Source organism: Suncus etruscus, chromosome 15 (genome assembly GCF_024139225.1).
Source record: "Suncus etruscus isolate mSunEtr1 chromosome 15, mSunEtr1.pri.cur, whole genome shotgun sequence".
In the NCBI taxonomy this organism is placed as follows: domain Eukaryota; kingdom Metazoa; phylum Chordata; class Mammalia; order Eulipotyphla; family Soricidae; genus Suncus; species Suncus etruscus.
In genome coordinates, this window is record NC_064862.1 from 85915082 (window position 1) to 85932671 (window position 17590).

At 56.9% G+C, this 17590-nt stretch overlaps 3 protein-coding genes across 3 annotated transcripts in view; 1 reads left to right on the plus strand and 2 right to left on the minus strand.

Moving 5' to 3' along the window:
• LOC126031177 (CD209 antigen-like protein C) overlaps positions 1-17590 on the plus strand; it is a 228640-nt gene that overhangs the window by 200654 nt on the left and 10396 nt on the right. The gene's annotated exons all lie outside the window — the stretch shown is intronic.
• Positions 1592-2290, minus strand: CTXN1 (cortexin 1). The gene is made up of 2 exons (XM_049789480.1): positions 2219-2290; positions 1592-1893 (listed from the first exon to the last, which is right to left on the minus strand). Exon 2 carries the CDS (start codon positions 1869-1871, stop codon positions 1623-1625), a length of 249 nt encoding a protein of 82 aa, XP_049645437.1. The 5' UTR covers positions 1872-1893; positions 2219-2290; the 3' UTR covers positions 1592-1622.
• On the minus strand, positions 3466-14696 carry TIMM44 (translocase of inner mitochondrial membrane 44). Its single transcript, XM_049789441.1, has 13 exons — positions 14631-14696; positions 11582-11683; positions 9429-9599; positions 9096-9176; positions 8533-8682; positions 7743-7882; positions 7536-7621; positions 7310-7402; positions 7091-7215; positions 6217-6267; positions 4370-4459; positions 3709-3819; positions 3466-3610 (listed from the first exon to the last, which is right to left on the minus strand). Exons 1-13 carry the CDS (start codon positions 14673-14675, stop codon positions 3491-3493), a joined length of 1365 nt encoding a protein of 454 aa, XP_049645398.1. The 5' UTR covers positions 14676-14696; the 3' UTR covers positions 3466-3490.

The following is a 17590-nucleotide window of genomic DNA, read 5'->3' on the forward strand; positions in this document are numbered from 1 at the left end:
GGAAGGAGTTTTGGTACTTGTAAGGGGGGGTGGTTAGTCGTAGGTATCAGAGTTGTCCAAGTGGGGTGACCAGAGGGAGGGAGGGGGCCCCAGGTCCAGAGTGGGCACGATTGGGTGGGTCAGATCACAGTGGGGCTCTGAGGGGAGCAGAGCATTTGAGCAGAACCTCAAATCTTCAAAGTTGCTGCTGCGTCTTCGCAGCGCACATCTCCCTCTTCTCCGCCTCCCCCTTCAGTGTGCGGGGTCAGGCTGCACCCCCATTTGAGGAGGACGAGTGTCCGCCCACGGGGAGCCTTACTCACAAGTTTCCTTATATAGAAACACTCTCTGCTCCCCTGGCATACCCCCTCTCCCCGCGGGCTGGGGAGCAGCGCCAGCCCACGGCGCTGCTCAGAGGCTACAACAGCCTGGCCGGGCTGTCCACGGCCCCGTGTGGAGCTGGCAGGCCTGAGGCAGCGCCAGGAGCTCATGCCAGTTCTGGGAGACGGCGCCAGGGCCGGCTGAGGGCACCCTAGCCCAGCTCCCCACTGCCCTGAGTCTGTCCCATGACATCCCCCTCCTCCTCCACATCTCCCCAGATTCCCGGAAAGAAAAGGAGCATCACAATGGGGCCTGGAGCTGGGGGGCTGGAGTTGGTTACTCATCAGTCAGCCCTACACACATAAGCCTGGCTTTTGTGGCCTCCACAGTGGTAAAGAACAAACAAGGGGGAGAGAGCTCAAAGGGCTTGTGCTTAGTAAAAAAGGGAGTCCACCCCTGCACCCAAACACCACCAGGAGGGGCTCCTAAGCCCTGAGTGTGGGCCCCCCCAAAAAAAAACAAGAGGGGCTGGCTGAAGAAATAGTACAGCAGGGTCTTGCCTTACATGTAGCAGACCATAGAACCATGTAGGTTCCACCCTGAACATCATATAGAGTGACCTGAGCCCCTAGGAGTGAATCGTGAGCCCTGAGCCAGCAAATGAGCTTTGAGCACCGTCAGGAATAAGCCCTGAGCACCATTGGGCGTGGCCCTAAAACTAAAAACAACAACCACCCCACAAGAGTCAACCTTAAGTTCCAAAACCCTGGCCCTGGGTCCAGGCAAGCATCAGGCCACCTGCGGCACGTTGGCATGTAACCCTGGTCATGAAAACGTGGGCGGGCATGTGCAGCAGCAGCAGGCAGGCACTTCACATGCAGTTAGAGCTCCAGAAAAGCTTTTTATTATTATTATCACCAGGGGTGGGGGGAGAGAGGCGAGGCAGGGCAGGGCAGGGCGTAGGGGCCAGTGAGGCAGAGGAGGGCAGGGGTTCGAGGACACCCCCACGCATCCTGGACACAACGACCACTATGGGCAAATGAACATAGTCTCCGGGAACCCAGGAGGGCCTGGCCCACGGAGGAGGGCCTCAACACTTAGGGGGGGGCCAGAAGGTAGATAAAGGGGGAGGGAAGGAGGCAAAGGGGGAGAAGGAGGGGTCCCCGTCTTTAGAAACACACACGGCAGCACTCATGGTCAGGGGGTCAGGGCAGGATCACAAGACTGCCAAGACGGGGGGAGTAGAGGTGGAAAAGGCACCAACTGGGGAAGGGAGCTTGGGGTTGGGGGGCGGCGGGGGAGAAAGTGGGGGGTCGGGCCCTTCAGACCAAGGCGTAGTCGAACTGGCCGCGCTCGAGGGCCTCCTTGTGGTCGGTCCAGGACGAGGCGGGCATGCGGCTGTAGGGGTCGAGCAGGATCCGCACGCAGCGGACCATGAGCAGCGCCAGCACCACGAGCAGGCACAGCACGAAGGCGAACACGGTGCGCTGCTCGGCGTCCAGCCCCGCGCCCGCCGGGGGCCCCGTGGACGGCGGCAGCGGCTCGGGGGACAGCGTCCACGCCGCGCTCATGGCTCCCTCACATCGCCGCGCCCTGCGGAGGGAGGACCGGGGTGGGGTGCGGCGTCCGTCCGGGACCCCCGAGACCCCCCGCTGGGGCCACGATCGCCCTCCAGCCCCGACCCAAAGGAGCGGGGGCGTGCAACTCGCGGAACGCTGCGCGCGCGGACCGCGGGGCCGTGGACGACCTGGGGTGTCGACACCCGCACGGCCCCGCGCACAACAGGTGCGAGCGAGAGAGCGAGCGAGCGCGCAGCCAGCGGCCACGCGGCCTTTGTTCTTTCTCGGGCGTGGGACCCCTTCCCCCGCCGCCCCCGGACCCCCGGCCCTGCGGGACACCCGCCGGGCGCGCCCCTCACCCTGGCCAGCTCCACCGGGACGGGCACCGACCCCGCGGCTGCCGCGATCTCCTCCGCGCCCCGCGCCCTCTCCGCTCCGCTGCGCTCGCTCCGGGCCTCTCTCTCTCTCTCTCTCCGCTCCGCTCCCCGGCCGCGGCTCAGCCCACCCCGCACGCCCGCCCGCCCGCCCGCCCCTGGAGCGCCCGACGCGGAGCCCGAGCGGGGCCGCCGCGGCTGTTCCCATGGCGACGGGGGCGGGGACGGCGAGGGCGGAGCCTGTGCGGGGAGCGGCCGCACCCCGACTCTGCCAGCGCCCCCCCCACACCTCCCCGATTCCCTGGGACCCAGGACCACACCCTGGCGCCCCCCACCCCACCCCACCCCACGCCGCCTTCGCCCGCGCAGGCCACCTCCGAAACTCTCTCCCTCCCACCCTCTGGCAAGGGTTTGGATGTTTCCCCCTGAACCCCCCCCCATGCCTGTCCTCCCAAATAGCTCAAGTCCACCCCACAGCCCCGCGGACCCCCGCAAAGCTCAACACCCCCCCCCCCAACCTCCAAGTTCCTTTTCTAGGCTCTGCCACTAGTCTCCAGCTCCTTAATCAAGCAAGGTGAAATCTTCTCACATCACAGGCAGGGACCAGAGCGATGAAACAGCTGGGAGGGCGCTGACCTTGCATGTACCCAACCCGGGCACCCTGGCACCCCAGAGTCCCCTGAGCCCTGCCAGGAGTGATTCCGGAGCAGAGCCAGATGTCAGCCCTGAGCTCAGCCGGGTGTGCCCCCCCACCAAAACAAAATCAAGCCACAGGCCAGATGTCTTTGAGGATCTGACATCTCCCCAAAGCCTTCTCGGCACCCCCAGACTCCAGCCCTAATGAACCGCGCAGAGTGATGCACATGCAAACCGTCACGCACTTTTCCTGCATGGTGCTTTATTTCCAAATCTCAAGCGTATGTACACGGTAAAAGCACAGTTTAAAAAAAAAAGGGTGGAGCTAAGATGATCTGGCTGCCAGGGCTCCGGGGCTCCTGCCTCTGTCCCCACAGGGAGTCCCTGGGCTGGAGGTCTTGGCACTCACTGTCTGCGCCCTTCAGCTCTGCAGCAGTGGCCCCCAGACCAGAGGGACACAGAGGGCCGGGGAGCAGCCCCCTCGCCCCTCGCAAGGTCAGTTGGCTCAGCCATGGCCTTTCTGAGCCAGGGGAGCAGGGCCACGTCTGGTCCTGAAGGGCTCCATCCTCGAGTCGGGCTGCGGGGACCCAGCCCTGGAGCTGGGGGTCCCGGCGGTGGCACTCAGAGGACTTGCTCGGTGCTGGACGCCGAGATGTCCAGGAGGCGCCAGGCGGCGTAGGGGTTGAGCTCGTCCTGGTCGCGGCACAGTGCCCACACGTACAACATGCGTAGCACCTTGTCCTGCGGGGAGCCAGGGCGGTGAGCGGCGGTGGGGGCCGCCAAATGGGCAGAAAGGGGCGCGGGGGTGCACACCCACCACGGGGCCGGCCCGCACTCACCGGGTCGCCCTCGACCACCTCGCCCTTGGGGTTCTTGATGACCATTACCAGCTGCGCCTGGAAGGTGATGATCAGCACCGGGCCCTGCTCCATCATCTTGCCCATCGCCAACTGGGGGTGAGGAGAGGGCGGGTCAGGGGCGGGGCTCAGAGTGGGCCCCCAAAAGAGAAACCACACCCACCCACCAAGTTGGGAGGGGCACACCCCGGGCTCCTCCATTCAGCCAAGTTCTTGCCCCCAAATTATGAGCAGGAGGTGAAAGCTGCCAAGAAGCAAGCTGGAGCTAGAGCACACCTGGAAGGGTGTTTGCATAAGGCCAGCCTGAGTTCGATCCCCTTCATCCCAGAGGGTCACTTAAGCCTGCCAGGAGTAACCCCTGAACATCGATGGGTGTGGCCCAAAAACAAAAGTTTCGGAGAATCAACACTAAGTTCCCCCAGCTCCTTTCCCAGCCCAGAATTAAGAGGCGTATAGCCCCCAAACCAGGGTGTCAAACCTTCAGCTTCCCCAGGTAAAGTGGCAGGAAAGACCTCAGTGGTCCAATGCCTCCTTCCCGGTGAGGTATGGGGTCAGCACTACCATCCAGACATGGGCATTTGCTGCAAGGGCCCCCCAGCTGGCAACAGTGACCCCCCCCTGGCCCTGGCCCAGCCACACTTACATCCACGTTGTCTATGTCCAGGACGTGCGAGTGGAACTGTAGGCCCAGAGCCCGGGCCTGCTGGATGGGGACAGCGAGCTGGCTATAGGTCTGCAGGGGAAGGGGAAGGGGTGAGGGGTGAGGGCTCGGTCCCCCTGCCCTTCCCCCTGCCCCCAGCCTTCTGGAACCGGTTCCAGGTCCATGGAGGTACCCAGAGTGCAGGTCCCAGCAGGCAGCTCGGGGCACCCCTGGCAGCCACTGCACGGCTTCCCTCTTGGCAGGCAAACACTAGGTACCAACTCGGCGCCACCCGGGGATATGGGGGGGAAGGGTGGCAGGCGGAGCCCATGTCTGGAGTTGCCCTGGTGCAGCTGCCTTGGGTCTGATCCCCATTGTGCTCATGTCCTGAGGGGGGGGGTGTCCATAATTCATTAGGCTTTCCCACTCCTTGCCACTATGGGGGCTCTGCAATGAGCTCCAGGGCAGGTGCCCCAAGAACAAGGCTTCTGGGTATGAGAGTGGGGGAATGTTAGAAGTGGGGACAGCCTGCAGGGTTTCTGGGGGCCTGGCGACTCTTAGGCCAAGATAATCCAGTTCCTCATCTTGGCAGCGTGAATACTCACATTCTCTTTGTCTCTTTCTCAAACAAACACACACACACACACACAATTTCTTACACCACACACACTTTTTCGTTCCCTGTCTCTCTGTCTCACAGACTCTCCCTCTCTCTCTCACTCTCTGTCTCCCCAGTGATTAGTCACCGTGCAGGGGAGGATTTTCAGAGCCACCCTGACATCTTCTCCCCTTGCAAAAGCAAGTTGTTTGTGAGCTGGGGACAACAGACTCAGCCAAAAAAGGCGGCACTTGCTTAATATAAAGACTCTGCGGGAAGGGTGGGGGGGGCTGGGTGCACCCACAGGCTGCGCGAGGGTCAGGGAGAGCAGGTTAAAGGGAGCCACCTGCCAGGAAGCCTCCTGGGGACACGGGGCCCCGTGCCCAGCCTACAGGCTGTGCCAGGACAGGGTGGCTGGCCAGGCGGGAAGTCCCTGGCGTCTATTTTTCTGGGGTTTTGGGATCTTGCAGGGAGAGAGGATGGAGAAACCTCCAAGACAGGCCCTCCTGATCCCATGGGCTTTCATGACGAAAGTGGGGTTCCAGAGGAAGGGGGGTGTGGGGACTGGAGGGTTCTGGGTGAGGTGATGGTGGACAGCAAGGCCAGAGACAGGAGACAGCTCAGGGGGTTAGAGCTGGTGTCGGAAATTCTCAAGCCCGGCCCACTGCCCCCAATCCCTCAGCACAGCTGCAGTGGCCCCCAATAACACTAAACCAGAGGACAGCACTGGGTCCCAGAGCACTGCTGGAGACACCCCCCTCCCGTGTCCTTCCAACCAATCACATCTAGGCCAGAGCACCCAGGACTCTGCACCCCCTTCTACTGTGGGCTTTGGGTTGTTTCCCCCAAACCCTGCCGATCTGGCCAAAGCCAGACCCTGGGTTCCGGTCACTTGGGTCACCTGCACCTCCCACTCCCTGATGGCTGAATACTCCTCTTCCGAGGCCACCACCATTTCAGGGGTGTCAGGTGTTGTGGAACAGGGGAGCTACCTACAGCAGTGCTTGGAGTACCAGGAACAGAGCAAAGGTGAGTCCCCCTGTAGACCAGGGTGAGAGGGGGAAGACCCTTGGCCCAGGGGTACCGAAAAGGACCTGCCAGGGGGATAATCTAATCTGAGAGGATTGTGCTGAGGGGCAAGGGCAGAGGTGGCTTGAGGACTGCACTTGGGGCAAGGAGAGGGGTCCCCTTCCCCCTGATCCTAAGTTCCGCTGCTCTCAGGGCCTGAGCTGAATCAGCCTGGAATACTCACTGCCTCATAGCACCAGTCTCTGAGGATGTCGAGCTCTCCTGAGATCATGGCCTGAAATGGGAAAAGTCATAAAAAAAGGGGGGGTAAATATGAAGCCTGGGAAGGAATCACTTTGGTGGCAGGGACATTGCCACCCCTGTGTCTCGGGGGCACCCAGGCTGGGGTCTGGGTGCAGCAGGGGGACCCTGCCACAGATCCCAGGTAGCATACAGGGAGGCTCCAGCCTTTGTAGCCATCAGAGGGTGCCCCAGTCAGCTGGTAGACGAAGAAAGTGGCAGCATGCTGGACTGGGATACCAACTGGGAAACTGAGTCAAGAAGGGAAGCAGTGTTTTGCCCGAAGAGTTTACAGGGAGCATCGAGGGGCGAGGCCAGGCAAGAGGTTGAGTTTTGAGGGATAGGGCTGGATAGAGGCAGAGTCAGGCAAGGGGAGGGACTGGACAGAGGCGTGGCCAGGTAAGGGTTGGGGATTACAGGTGTTGCCAGAGGAAGGTAAGACTAAGGGATGTGGCCCCAGGAAGATTTCAGGAAGTTCGAGAAAGAGGGGAACAGAGACTGGCGGTGCTGGCAGGAACAGGGAAATGGGGCCACATTTGAGAGGGACAGGGGCAGGGGACTTGTGGCAGGCCTTGAGCAACCTGAGGGCTGTGGATAGGGCGGATTGGTGATCTGAGGGGGTGGACCTGCAGAACTGCTGTATGCATCCTTGTGTCCCTGGGGGAAAGAGGCAGACGCAGCTGAGTCTGAGTGAGACTCTCAGTTCCCGTGGTAGGAACCAGTCAGGCCTCAGACAGCCCCAGAAAGGTGACCCTGGACCTGTGTCTGCTGGCCAAGGCCCTCCTCAGCCCAAAGGCCCAGTGGGGATGGCGACCTACCTCCAGCACGTTGGGGATGATGTCACTCTGGCACTGCTGCAGGAAGCGGTCCTTGTCGAAGGCAGGGTCCACCCTCAGAATCTCCGTGAGTACCTCGGACATCTCTGTCTTGGAGAACAGGCCCCCTGGTGGCAGCCAGGCCCAGTAGAGGAAGTGAGGGTGCTGGGCCATGCAATGCCACCTGCCCCCAGGAGGTACGAGGGGAGTGGGGGGCCTCACCCAGCATGTCTGTGACCTTGTCAGTCAGCGCCCTGGAGGCCCGGATGAATGCATTGTCACTCTCATCATACTTCATCTTCATCTCAAAGAAGCCTGGTAAGGTGGGGAGTGGGGGCAGGGTCAGAGTAGCCCACTTCTCGGGCAACTGAGGGGCTCCAGACTCCCTCAGTCATGGGTCAGAAATGACAAGGAAGGCCCACATCAGCCCCCCACTCCAGCCACTCACGCGTGAACACCACATTGTTGTCCTTAAAGTCCTTCCACTGCTGGTACCACTTGGAGTCCTTGTGCAGGACGACACCCAGGGCCTCCCTAGGAAGCAGGCAGGTGAGGGGGGTCTTTTCTGTCCCACCACCCTCTGCCATTTCCCCAGGAACCCCAGCAGGAACACCCTGCCCCGCCTCGCCCCCTCCTGGCCCTGCCCAGCACCTACTCATTGGGCTCAAACACTTTCTCCTCCTTGAGCTTCTCCCCAGCAAACTCCTTCCTTTTCCTGAGCCGCTCTGGCCGCCGGTAGGGCCCCGTCTGGCCCAGCACACTCTCGTCAATCTCCTTCTTTACCGACTCCACCCCCTGCAGCAGAGCAAGGCCCAGCCCATAGGTGCTAAGATCCTGGCCAGCACCCCCACCCCCCAACCCTTGCTGTCTGCATGGTGGTATCTCGAATTGACCAAGGTCCAGCATGGCCCTGTACTGGGAGGCGGCGGGGCTGTGGGCAGCTACCCAGGCGGGGTGCCAGCCAAGGTCATTCCCAGACCTCCCACCAGGGGACACCCCTCCCAGAAACATGAAGTCCTCCTGCCATTCTAGAGGACCCTCCTTCAGTGCTCAAAGTGACCCTTTACGTGCTACAGGGCAGATATGTCCCACCTCTTCTCCCCGCCCCCCCTGCCCCCCCCCCTGTAGACAGGGTCCTCTCTGTCACCCTTCTGCCCCCAACACGGGCAGCTACTGAATCAGGAATTTCCAATACAAGTCAATCCTGCCACTACGGAACTGCAGTGACCCAACCTTTGCACCCCTCAACTTGGTTTTAGGGTGGAGCTCAGGGATCAGTAACCCACAAGCCAAGCATCCCACCACATGTTGGAGAGCTGAGGCACTGGGCTGGTAACTCACCACCAGGAATGGGGACCCTTCACTGGCCCTGAGCTCCCGAGGCAAGACAGGTGTAGACCCTGGTGCTGAGAACCTTTGCGGTTTGAACAGGGCTCCACCCTCACCTGGGACAAGGCTTTGAAGGCGGCCGAGCGGCCCAGCTTCTCGCCACCCCTGGACACCGACTCAGCTGAGTGCTTGGCAGTCTTGGCAGCCTCCTCCACGCCCTCCTTGATTTTCCGGCCCAGGTCGCTTTTACCAACTTCGTCGAGACTCTACTGAGACACAGAGAGGGGGGTGTCGGCGCACCCCAGGCAGGACTTGGGGGGCTGGGAGGGGGAAAATGATTGCAGAAAATCTTCTGGGAAGAGTGTGTTGGGTGAACAGGCTCCTGCACTGGTACCACAGGGATGTCCCAAGGTGGCCAAGGGCATTGCTCAGGGATTATTCCCAATGGGCTCAGAGGATCATATGGGATGCCGAGGCTCGAACCTGTGTCAGCTGCATTCAAGTCAAACGCCTGCCCCACTGTGCCATCACTCGGGCCCCACACACTTTGATCCCCTCCTGCTTCTGGGCCATGCCAACAGACGCCCTGGATGATGGGGCTCCAGGGGCCAACCAGCTGCATGCCAGGTCACCCCTCACCCCACATGGGTACCCCAAGAGGTGAGCTCGAGACCGTTACCTCCTTCACAGAGCCCGTGAGCTCCCCCAGCTTCTTCCGGATCACCTCGCCAGTACGGACTGTCTCTGATTCGATGGTTTTCTGGGGAGTTAGAGGGGACGGGGTTCCTGAAATGCAGTTCCTGCATGTGGGGAGCCCCGCTTCCACCTTGGGGGTGACCCACCCACCAAAAAGCCAGCCTCTAGTGGAATGACATGAAACCAAAGAAAGCAAACCACCAAGCAGGTATGGAGGTTTAGGGTGGACTCTGGGGCTGATGGTGAGGACAGAGCCCCACAGCAAGAGACCCCCCCAGATCATGCACACAACTCCCCCATCTGTGTCACCCCTCACATATTTCCTCCGGGCTTCCTGGAGCGCATCGGACTCTTCCAACTTCCGAGCCTCGTCCCGAAATTTCTTGATGCTTTCTTTCATTTCCTTGTTTTTGGCCAATTCTTGTTTGATGTTATCGACCAAGCCAGAGAGAAAACCTTTTCTGTTTCCAGAAGAATAGGATCTGGACTAGAGAGAAAGAATAAAAAATGAAGGACTGGCCGCAGGAGCGATAGCACAGCTGGTAAGGACATCCCAGACATCCCAGCACCACCCGAAATGAGCTCTGGGCGAAGAGTCAGGAGTAACCCCTGAGCACCGCAGGGTGTGGCCCAAAACAAAAAAAAAAAAATTAAAAAAAGTGAAGGACTTATTTTTGGGGGGTGGTCCGGAGAAGGGAGGTGCTAGGGATTGAACCCAGGTTGCCAGCGTGCAAGGTAAGCACCCTGTCACTGGACTCTCAGACTTTCATCAGGTTTTGCATGAGGCAGGCCCAAGCTTGATCAGAACAGAAACAAGAACAAGACAAGAGGGGCCGGAGTGACAGTACAATGGGGAGGCCACTTGCCTTGCACGAGGTCAACTGGAGTTTGATCCCCCGAAGTGAATAGGGTCCCCAGAGCCCCACCAGGAGTGATCCCTGAACACCTCCAGGTGTGGCTCCAAAAACAAACAAACAAAAAAAACAAATGAGCAAGGTAAAAAACAAAAAATTGGGGCCTGAGAGATAGCATGGAAGTAGGGCATTTGCCTTGCATGCAAAAGGATAGTGGTTCAAATCCCATATGGTCCCCAAGACTGCCAGGAGTGATTTCTGAGCTTAGAGCCAGTAGTAACCCCGGAGTGCTACAGGGTGTGCCCACCCCAAAACAACAACAAAACCATATGGTCCCCCAAGCTAGGAGCTATTTCTGAGCCAGGAGTAAACCCTGAGCGGCACTGGGTATGGACCAAAAACAAAAACAAAAAAAATGGAGGGAGGGAGGGAGGAAGGAAGGAAGGAAATGGCCAGAATGTTAACAGAGTGGGTAGGGCATTTGCCTTGCACTCAGCAGACCTGGGTTCGATCCCCGGCATCCCACAAGGTCCCCGAGCTTGCCAGGAGCGAGTTCTGAGAGCAGAGCCAGGAGTAACCCCTGAGCACTGCTGGGTGTGGCCCAAAGGCTAAGTGTGTGGTTTTGGTTTGGAGGGGATGACACAGAGTGCTCAGGACACCCACTCTCTGGTGCTAAGGACCCAATCTGGGTGTGTGTGTGTGTGTGTGTGTGTGTGTGAGGTGGGCCCAGCCCTTGGATCCCAGCTGCCCAGTTCAAAAGCTCAAGTATAGACTGGAATCTGGAAAGAACTGGGAATGACTCCAGGTTGCATCACCCTGAGAAAACCTGCCACACTGTTGCAGCTGATGGGCCCAAGAGGACACATTGTTAGTCACTGAAGTTCAAGTTTCCAAAAGGATTGTTGGGCGGCAGCCACAGCGCAGCCGGGTAGGGCGCAGGGCTCCGAGTACCCTAGATAGCTCCCCTGAGCCCACCAGGAGTGACCCTTGAGTACAGAGCCAGGAATCAGCCTTCGCACCGCAGGTTGTTGCCAAAAAATCCATAACGAAATAAAAGTGGTGGGGCCAGAGCGATAGCACAGCAGTAGGACATTTGTCTTGCCCAAGGCCGACCCAAGACTGACTCAGATTCGATTCCCAGCATCCCATGTGGCATCCCATATGGTCCCAAGCCTGCTGTCCCAAATCCACCAAAACAAAAAAATGGTAAGGGGGTAGGGGCGGGTTTGGGGGTCTCCAGAAGGAGCTGGTGCCCCCCAACTCCCTGGCAAGGCAAGAACCCAACAACTTCTTTTTCTGGGGCATTGATGGGAGTTTGGGCCACATCCATTGGTGCTCAGGGTTTACTCCCGGTTGAGCTCAGGAATCACATTTAGAGGGAGCCAAGGAGGGACCCTAGACAGTGCCACAGTCAGCTACCTGCAAGAAAAGCCCCTGACCCTTGACCCCCTTCCCCATTACTATCCCTCTGGCCCCAGTCCAGCCAATTTCAATCTCCCAAGGCCCTTAACAGGCACAAACAGAGACCTCGCCTCTGCCCTCTCTTGCCCACTGACCCGATTTTTCAGCGCGCACCTCCATGCTGCCTGAAAAATTGGGGTCCCCAGTCACTCACCAGGCTCAGCTCTCCACCGGGCCAGCGCAGCTGATAGGAACCAGGGTGTGGCGGCGCCAGGGTGTGGCTGGAAAGAAACGGGACTCGGCTGCTCAGACAGCGCTGATGGGTGGAGGAAAGAGGAAGAGCCCTTGAGAGAGGGGCCGGCAGGGGGCGCACTAAGAAAGCGGGGAGACCGGGGCAGTTGCCACACCAAAGGGGCAACACACTTGCCTAGCACGCGCCCAGTTCGATCCCCAGCCATCCCATCTGGTTCCGAGCCCCGCCAGGAGTGACCCTTGAGTGTGGCTAGAGGTAATTCCTGAGCACCACTGGGTATGACCCTCCCTTCCCCCCAAAAATTAAAAGATTAAGCAAAATTTTATTTATTTATTTTGATTTTTTTTTTTTTGTGTGTGTGTGATTTTTTGAGTCACACCCGGCAGTGCTCAGGGGTTATTCCTGGCTCCAGGCTCAGAAATTGCTCCTGGCAGGCACGGGGGACCATATGGGGTGCCGGGATTCGAACCGATGACCTCCTGCATGAAAGGCAAACACCTTACCTCCATGCTATCTCTCCGGTCCCCCTATTTATTTTGATTTTTGGGTCACAGCCGGCAGCACTCAGGTGTTACTCCTTGCTCTACCTAAGAAATCGCTCCTGGCAGGCTCAGGGGACCATATGGGATGCCGGATTCAAACCACCGTCCTGTCTTTCTGCATGCAAGGCAAACGCCCCACCTCCATGCTATTCTCTGGACCCTAAGCAAAATTTTAAAGAAATATAGGGAATCCTGACTTTTTTGGGAGAAAGCTGAATTGAATTTGGGCCAAATCCAGAGATGTTTAGGGGTCACTACTGGCTCTGTGCTGAGGAGTGACCTCTGCAGTACTTGAAGAATACCATGAGGTGCTGGGACGGAAGTGGGGCTCACTGCACATGAGCTTAACATCTTCAACCTGCAATATCTTTCTGGTTCACTGAGGTTTCAATTACAGAGCAGCAATGGAATTGGAAGTATCACCCTTCAAGCTACACCCCAGTCATTTTGCTGATCTGTACACCCACTCAAATGCAAAATTCTTGGCTTTGGTCACACCTGGCAATGCTCAGGGGTTTCTCCTGGCTCCGCACTCCATAATTAGTCCTGGCAGTGCTCAGAGAACCATAGGGGATGCTGGAAATAGAAGCCAGGTTGGCTGCACACAAGGCAAAAGCTCTATCTGCTGGGCCCAGAAGAATCTTTTATTTGGGAAAGGGCCACACCCAGTAATGCTCAGGAATCACTCCTGGCCTCCTGACACGGTTTGGGGGGACCCTAAGCAGTGCCAGGAATCATGTTCAGTTTAGCAGCGTGCAAGTGCCTTCCCAGTTACCCTATCTCTCCAGTCCAGAAATGGCAGATTCTGGAGAAAAGCAAATACAGGCCTTTTAGAGGCAGAAAGTCTCCAGGTGGGGATGGAGATACAGTTTCTAGGGAGAGCACCCCGACTCCTGCTAGCCTGGGAAGACAAGAAAACCTGGACTTTTTTGGGGGGGTGGGGGTCTTCCCCAAACATCTTAGGACAGTCATGGGGCAAGAACTCAGGTAGGGGGCCGGAGAGATAGCATGGAGGTAAGGCGTTTGCCTTTCATGCAGAAGATCATTGGTTCTAATCCTGGCATCCCATATGGTGCCTCGAGCCTGCCAAGAGTGATTTCTGAGAGCATGGAGCCAGGAGTAAGCCCTGAGCGCTGCCAGGTGTGACCCAAAAACAAAAAACAAAAAAAGAACTCAGGTAGGGGCCGGAGAGATAGCATGGAGGCAAGGTGTTTGCCTTTCATGCAGAAGGTCATCGGTTCGAATCCCTGCGTCCCATATGGTCCCCCGTGCCTCCCAGGAGCAATTTCTGAGCATGGAGCCAGGAGTAACCCCTGAGCACTGCCGGGTGTGACCCAAAAAAAAAAAAAAAGAAAAAAAAAAAAAGAACTCAGGTAGAAGAATCTCATCTACCTCCCAGGAAGAATGGAAACCCAGGGGACTAGAGATAGCACAGGGGTAAGGCGTTCGCCTTGCACACGGCAGACCTGGGACAGACCAGGGTTTGATTCCCAGCATCCCATATAGTCCCCCCAAACCCCGAGCCTGCCAATAGGTGTGACCGAAAAACAAAAACAAGAACTTGGGACAGAGAGATATCACAGCACTTAGGGCACCTGCCTTGCATGCAATGTGGATTCAATCCCTTCTCACTACAGGATTCCCCCCCCCCCCAAACACAACCAAGAGCGACCCTGGGAGCACAGAACCAGGAGCAAGCCCTGAGCAACTTCTAGATGTGACCTCAAAAAAATCCAAACCAACCGGGGCCGGAGAGATAGCATGAAGGTAGTGCATTTGCCTTGCATGCAGAAGGATGGTGGTTTGAATCCCGGCATCCCATATGGTCCCCAGAGACTGCCAGTCCCCTGAGCGCTGCCCGGTGTGACCCCCCCCCAAAAAAAATTCCGGCCTCCAAAATCTTCCTCCCGACACTGATTTTTTTCCATCAGTTTGCTTTTCTTCCCCCGAAGTTTGGAGGTTGTGCACGCACTGGGATCATCAGGGTTTTTTGTTTTTGTTTTTTTTTTAAGACTTGGCTTGACACCTCCCCATGAGCCCTGAGGCTTGCGGGGCGGGTTGCTCCATCTGTACCCCGTTTCTTCACCTTCAGAAACAGACACGAAGGGATTTGTATTTCGGAATGTGCTTTTGCCCGGCGGGATTGCCAGGAGCCCGAGCTTTTGGCCACGCATTCACTGCTCCACTCGGGGGCACCTGAGCCTGGCTTAGGAGCAGAGAGGCCGGCCATTCGTCCACCAACGGGGTCCGGGCACCGTCCCCCCGAAACTGGGCCGCCCCGTCCCTCACCTCCAGGCCTCGCTCCAGACCCCCCCAAGCCCGGCCCATGCTCTAGGGGACTCAACCCCACCACGTCGCTCACTGAGCCTCTGCAGAGGCCAAGGACCAGCGGAGAAAGCGGGTCCCGAGGGTCTCGGGGTCATGAGCACCCCCTAAACGAACCCTCCCGGCCCCCCAACTCCGCTCACCCGCGGGCAGCGGCCCCAGCCGCCTCGCAGCGCCGCCGCCGCCATGTTGGAAAAGCCCGTGTGACCTTCTGGCGGCGCGGTCAGATGACGTCATCCGCCGTGGCCGCCCGGTGCGAGGTCGGGGAAAGCGTTTCTGATTGGGCGGGACTCCGAAAGAAGGCGTGGCCTGGAGGGGAGTTTTTTGCATAGTAGGCGGAGCTTGCGCGAGGGGCGGGGGAATTCCTAGAGAGCTAGCCTCGTGATTGGATAGTATTTTTTTTTAATACAAAAAAAAAGCCCAGGCAAGTGATTGGGCAGAGCGAGTAACCCGCCCAGGAGATGGAAACTTGTGATTGGAGGAGACTACTTGGGGGCGGAGATTTTGAAACTTGCCGAGGGGTTGGGGAGGGAAGGCAGAATTCCTATGTGACACTAGCTGGTTGGGGCTGGAGTGGTGGCGCAAGCGGTAAGGCGTCTGCCTTGCACGCGCTAGTCTAGGACAGACCGCGGTTCGATTCCCCCAGTGTCCTATATGGTCCCTCCAAGCCAGGAGCGATTTCTGAGCGCAGAGCCAGGAGTAACCTCTGAGAGACACCGGGTGTGGCCCAAAAAAACAAAAAAAGGAAAATAAAAAGATCCATATGTTGCAGGTAGAGGGAGGGATAGTGGAACACTCAAATATGTACTGAAAACAAAAACCTAGTGCCTAAACCATCCTAGAGGCCTTTATGGGCTTTATCTCATGATACAGGGAAGGCTTTTGTGATGTTAAATTCCAGACCCCTGAATCCCTAGGAAGATACCCCAGAAAAGGCTGTGATAAAGAACTCAAGAAAGGAGGACTATCAGAAGTTCATTGCTTCACCCCATCTAGGACCAAAAAAAAAAAAAAAATCTAGACCCATTGGGGCCAGAGTAGTAGCACAATGGCAGGGCATTTGCCTTGAAAGGAGCGACTTCTGAGCACTGAGCCATGAGGCCCCAGGAAAGGTTGTGATAAGAACTCAAGAAAAGACTACCAGAAGTTCATTGCTTCACCCCATCCAGGACAAAAAAAAAAAAAAAATCTAGACCCATTGGGGTCAGAGTAGTAGCACAATGGCAGGGCATTTGCCTTGAAAGGAGCGACTTCTGAGCACTGAGCCATTAGTGATCCCTGAGCACAGCCGGGTGTGGCCAAGAAACAAACAAACAACAAAAACAACAAAACAAAAAAATCTAGACCCAGGCAATTTTGAAAAATAGACATATATAGCATTTCCCAAAAAGTCATGGTGGGAACCAGAGCAACAGTACAGTGGGAGGGCGATTGCCTTGCATGCCGCCAACCTGGTTCGATCCCAGGCACCCTATGCAGTCCTCCAATCCCTGCCCAGTGTGATACCTGACTGTAAAATCAGGAGTAACTTTGAACACAGCTGAGTGTGGTACAAAAATAACAATGATAATAAAGTTATCTGACCATTTCCATTCCGGAGAATCCCCATATTCTCTCTTTTTTTGTTTGTTTTTTTGTTTTGTTTTGTTTTTGGGTCACACCCGGCGGTGCTCAGGGGTTACTCCTGGCTGTCTGCTCAGAAATAGCTCCTGGCAGGCACGGGGGACCATATGGGACACCGGGATTCGAACGAACCACCTTTGGTCCTGGATCGGCTGCTTGCAAGGCAAACACCGCTGTGCTATCTCTCTGGGCCCCATATTCTCTCTTGAGTGTGAAACTCTCTTTCCTTCCCCTAATTTCCCAAATACATGTATCTTTCTTCACAATACTTCTTTTTTTTAATCTTAAAAAACTTTTTTTTTTTTTTTGGTTTTTGGGCCACAGCCGTTTGACGCTCAGGGGTTACTCCTGGCAAAGTGCTCAGAAATCGCCCCTGGCTTGGGGGGACCATATGGGACGCCGGGGGATCGAACCGTGGTTCGTTCCTTGACTAGCGCTTGTAAGGAAGACCTTACCTCTAGCGCCACCTTCCCGGCCCCTAATCTTAAAAAACTTTATCAGTAATTGGTTGGTTGATTGGTTTTTGGGCCACACCCAGCGGTGCTCAAGGGTTACTCCTGGTTCTGCACTCAGAAATCGCCCCTGGCAGGTTGGGGGAACATATAGGATGCCGGGAACAAACTGGGTCCCTCCCGGGTTGGCTGTGTGCAAGGCAAACATCCTACCACTGTGCTCTCTCTCCAGCCCCCTCTTCACTATACTTGTGCTCCTGAAATTCTTCTTTAAAAGGGAAGGCAAGGTACCTGGAAAAACTGACTTTTCTGCAAAGAGCAATTCCTTATCCCAGGCTGCATTCTTGGTTCTTGGCTCCCCAAGAACTGTGCAGACCAATTGAACTTCAGACAACAGCTTGAGAGATGCCTCGTAGCATTGATTAGATGCTGGGTCTGTCCTGTGCAGAGAGATTCATGACAGACAATTCAACCATCTTAAACTATTCCAGGTATTAATTTTTTTGTTCTGTTTTCTTTGTTTTTGGACCACACCCAGTGGTGTTCAGGGGTTACTCTTGGCACTGTGCTCAGGAATCACTCCTGGTGGATTCAGGGGACCAGATAGGATGTCTGAGATCAAACCTGGGTCAGCTGCGTGCAAGGCAAGCAGACTGCTCCAGTCTTTATCCTGGGCATTTCTCCAGGTGATTAGGGAAAGTCGAGAGGAAAGTGGTAGATTTCCTTCTAGGGCTGTCACCTCTCTTCTCCCCATTTCACTCCCCATAAATCACCTCCAATATATTCAGTTGCTAGCTCCATAGTGTCTGTAGCTCCCACAGATGAAGGCTGTCCAGTTCAAAGAGATTGGAGAGAGGCCGGAGAGACAGCATGGCGGTAGGGCGTTTGCCTTGCATGCAGAAGGGTAGTAGTTCGAATCCTGGCCTTCCATATGGTCCCCCGAGCCTGCTAGGAGCGATTTCTGAGTATAGATCCAGGAGTAACCCCTGAGTGCTGTCACGGATGAACCCCCCCCAAAAAAAAAAAGC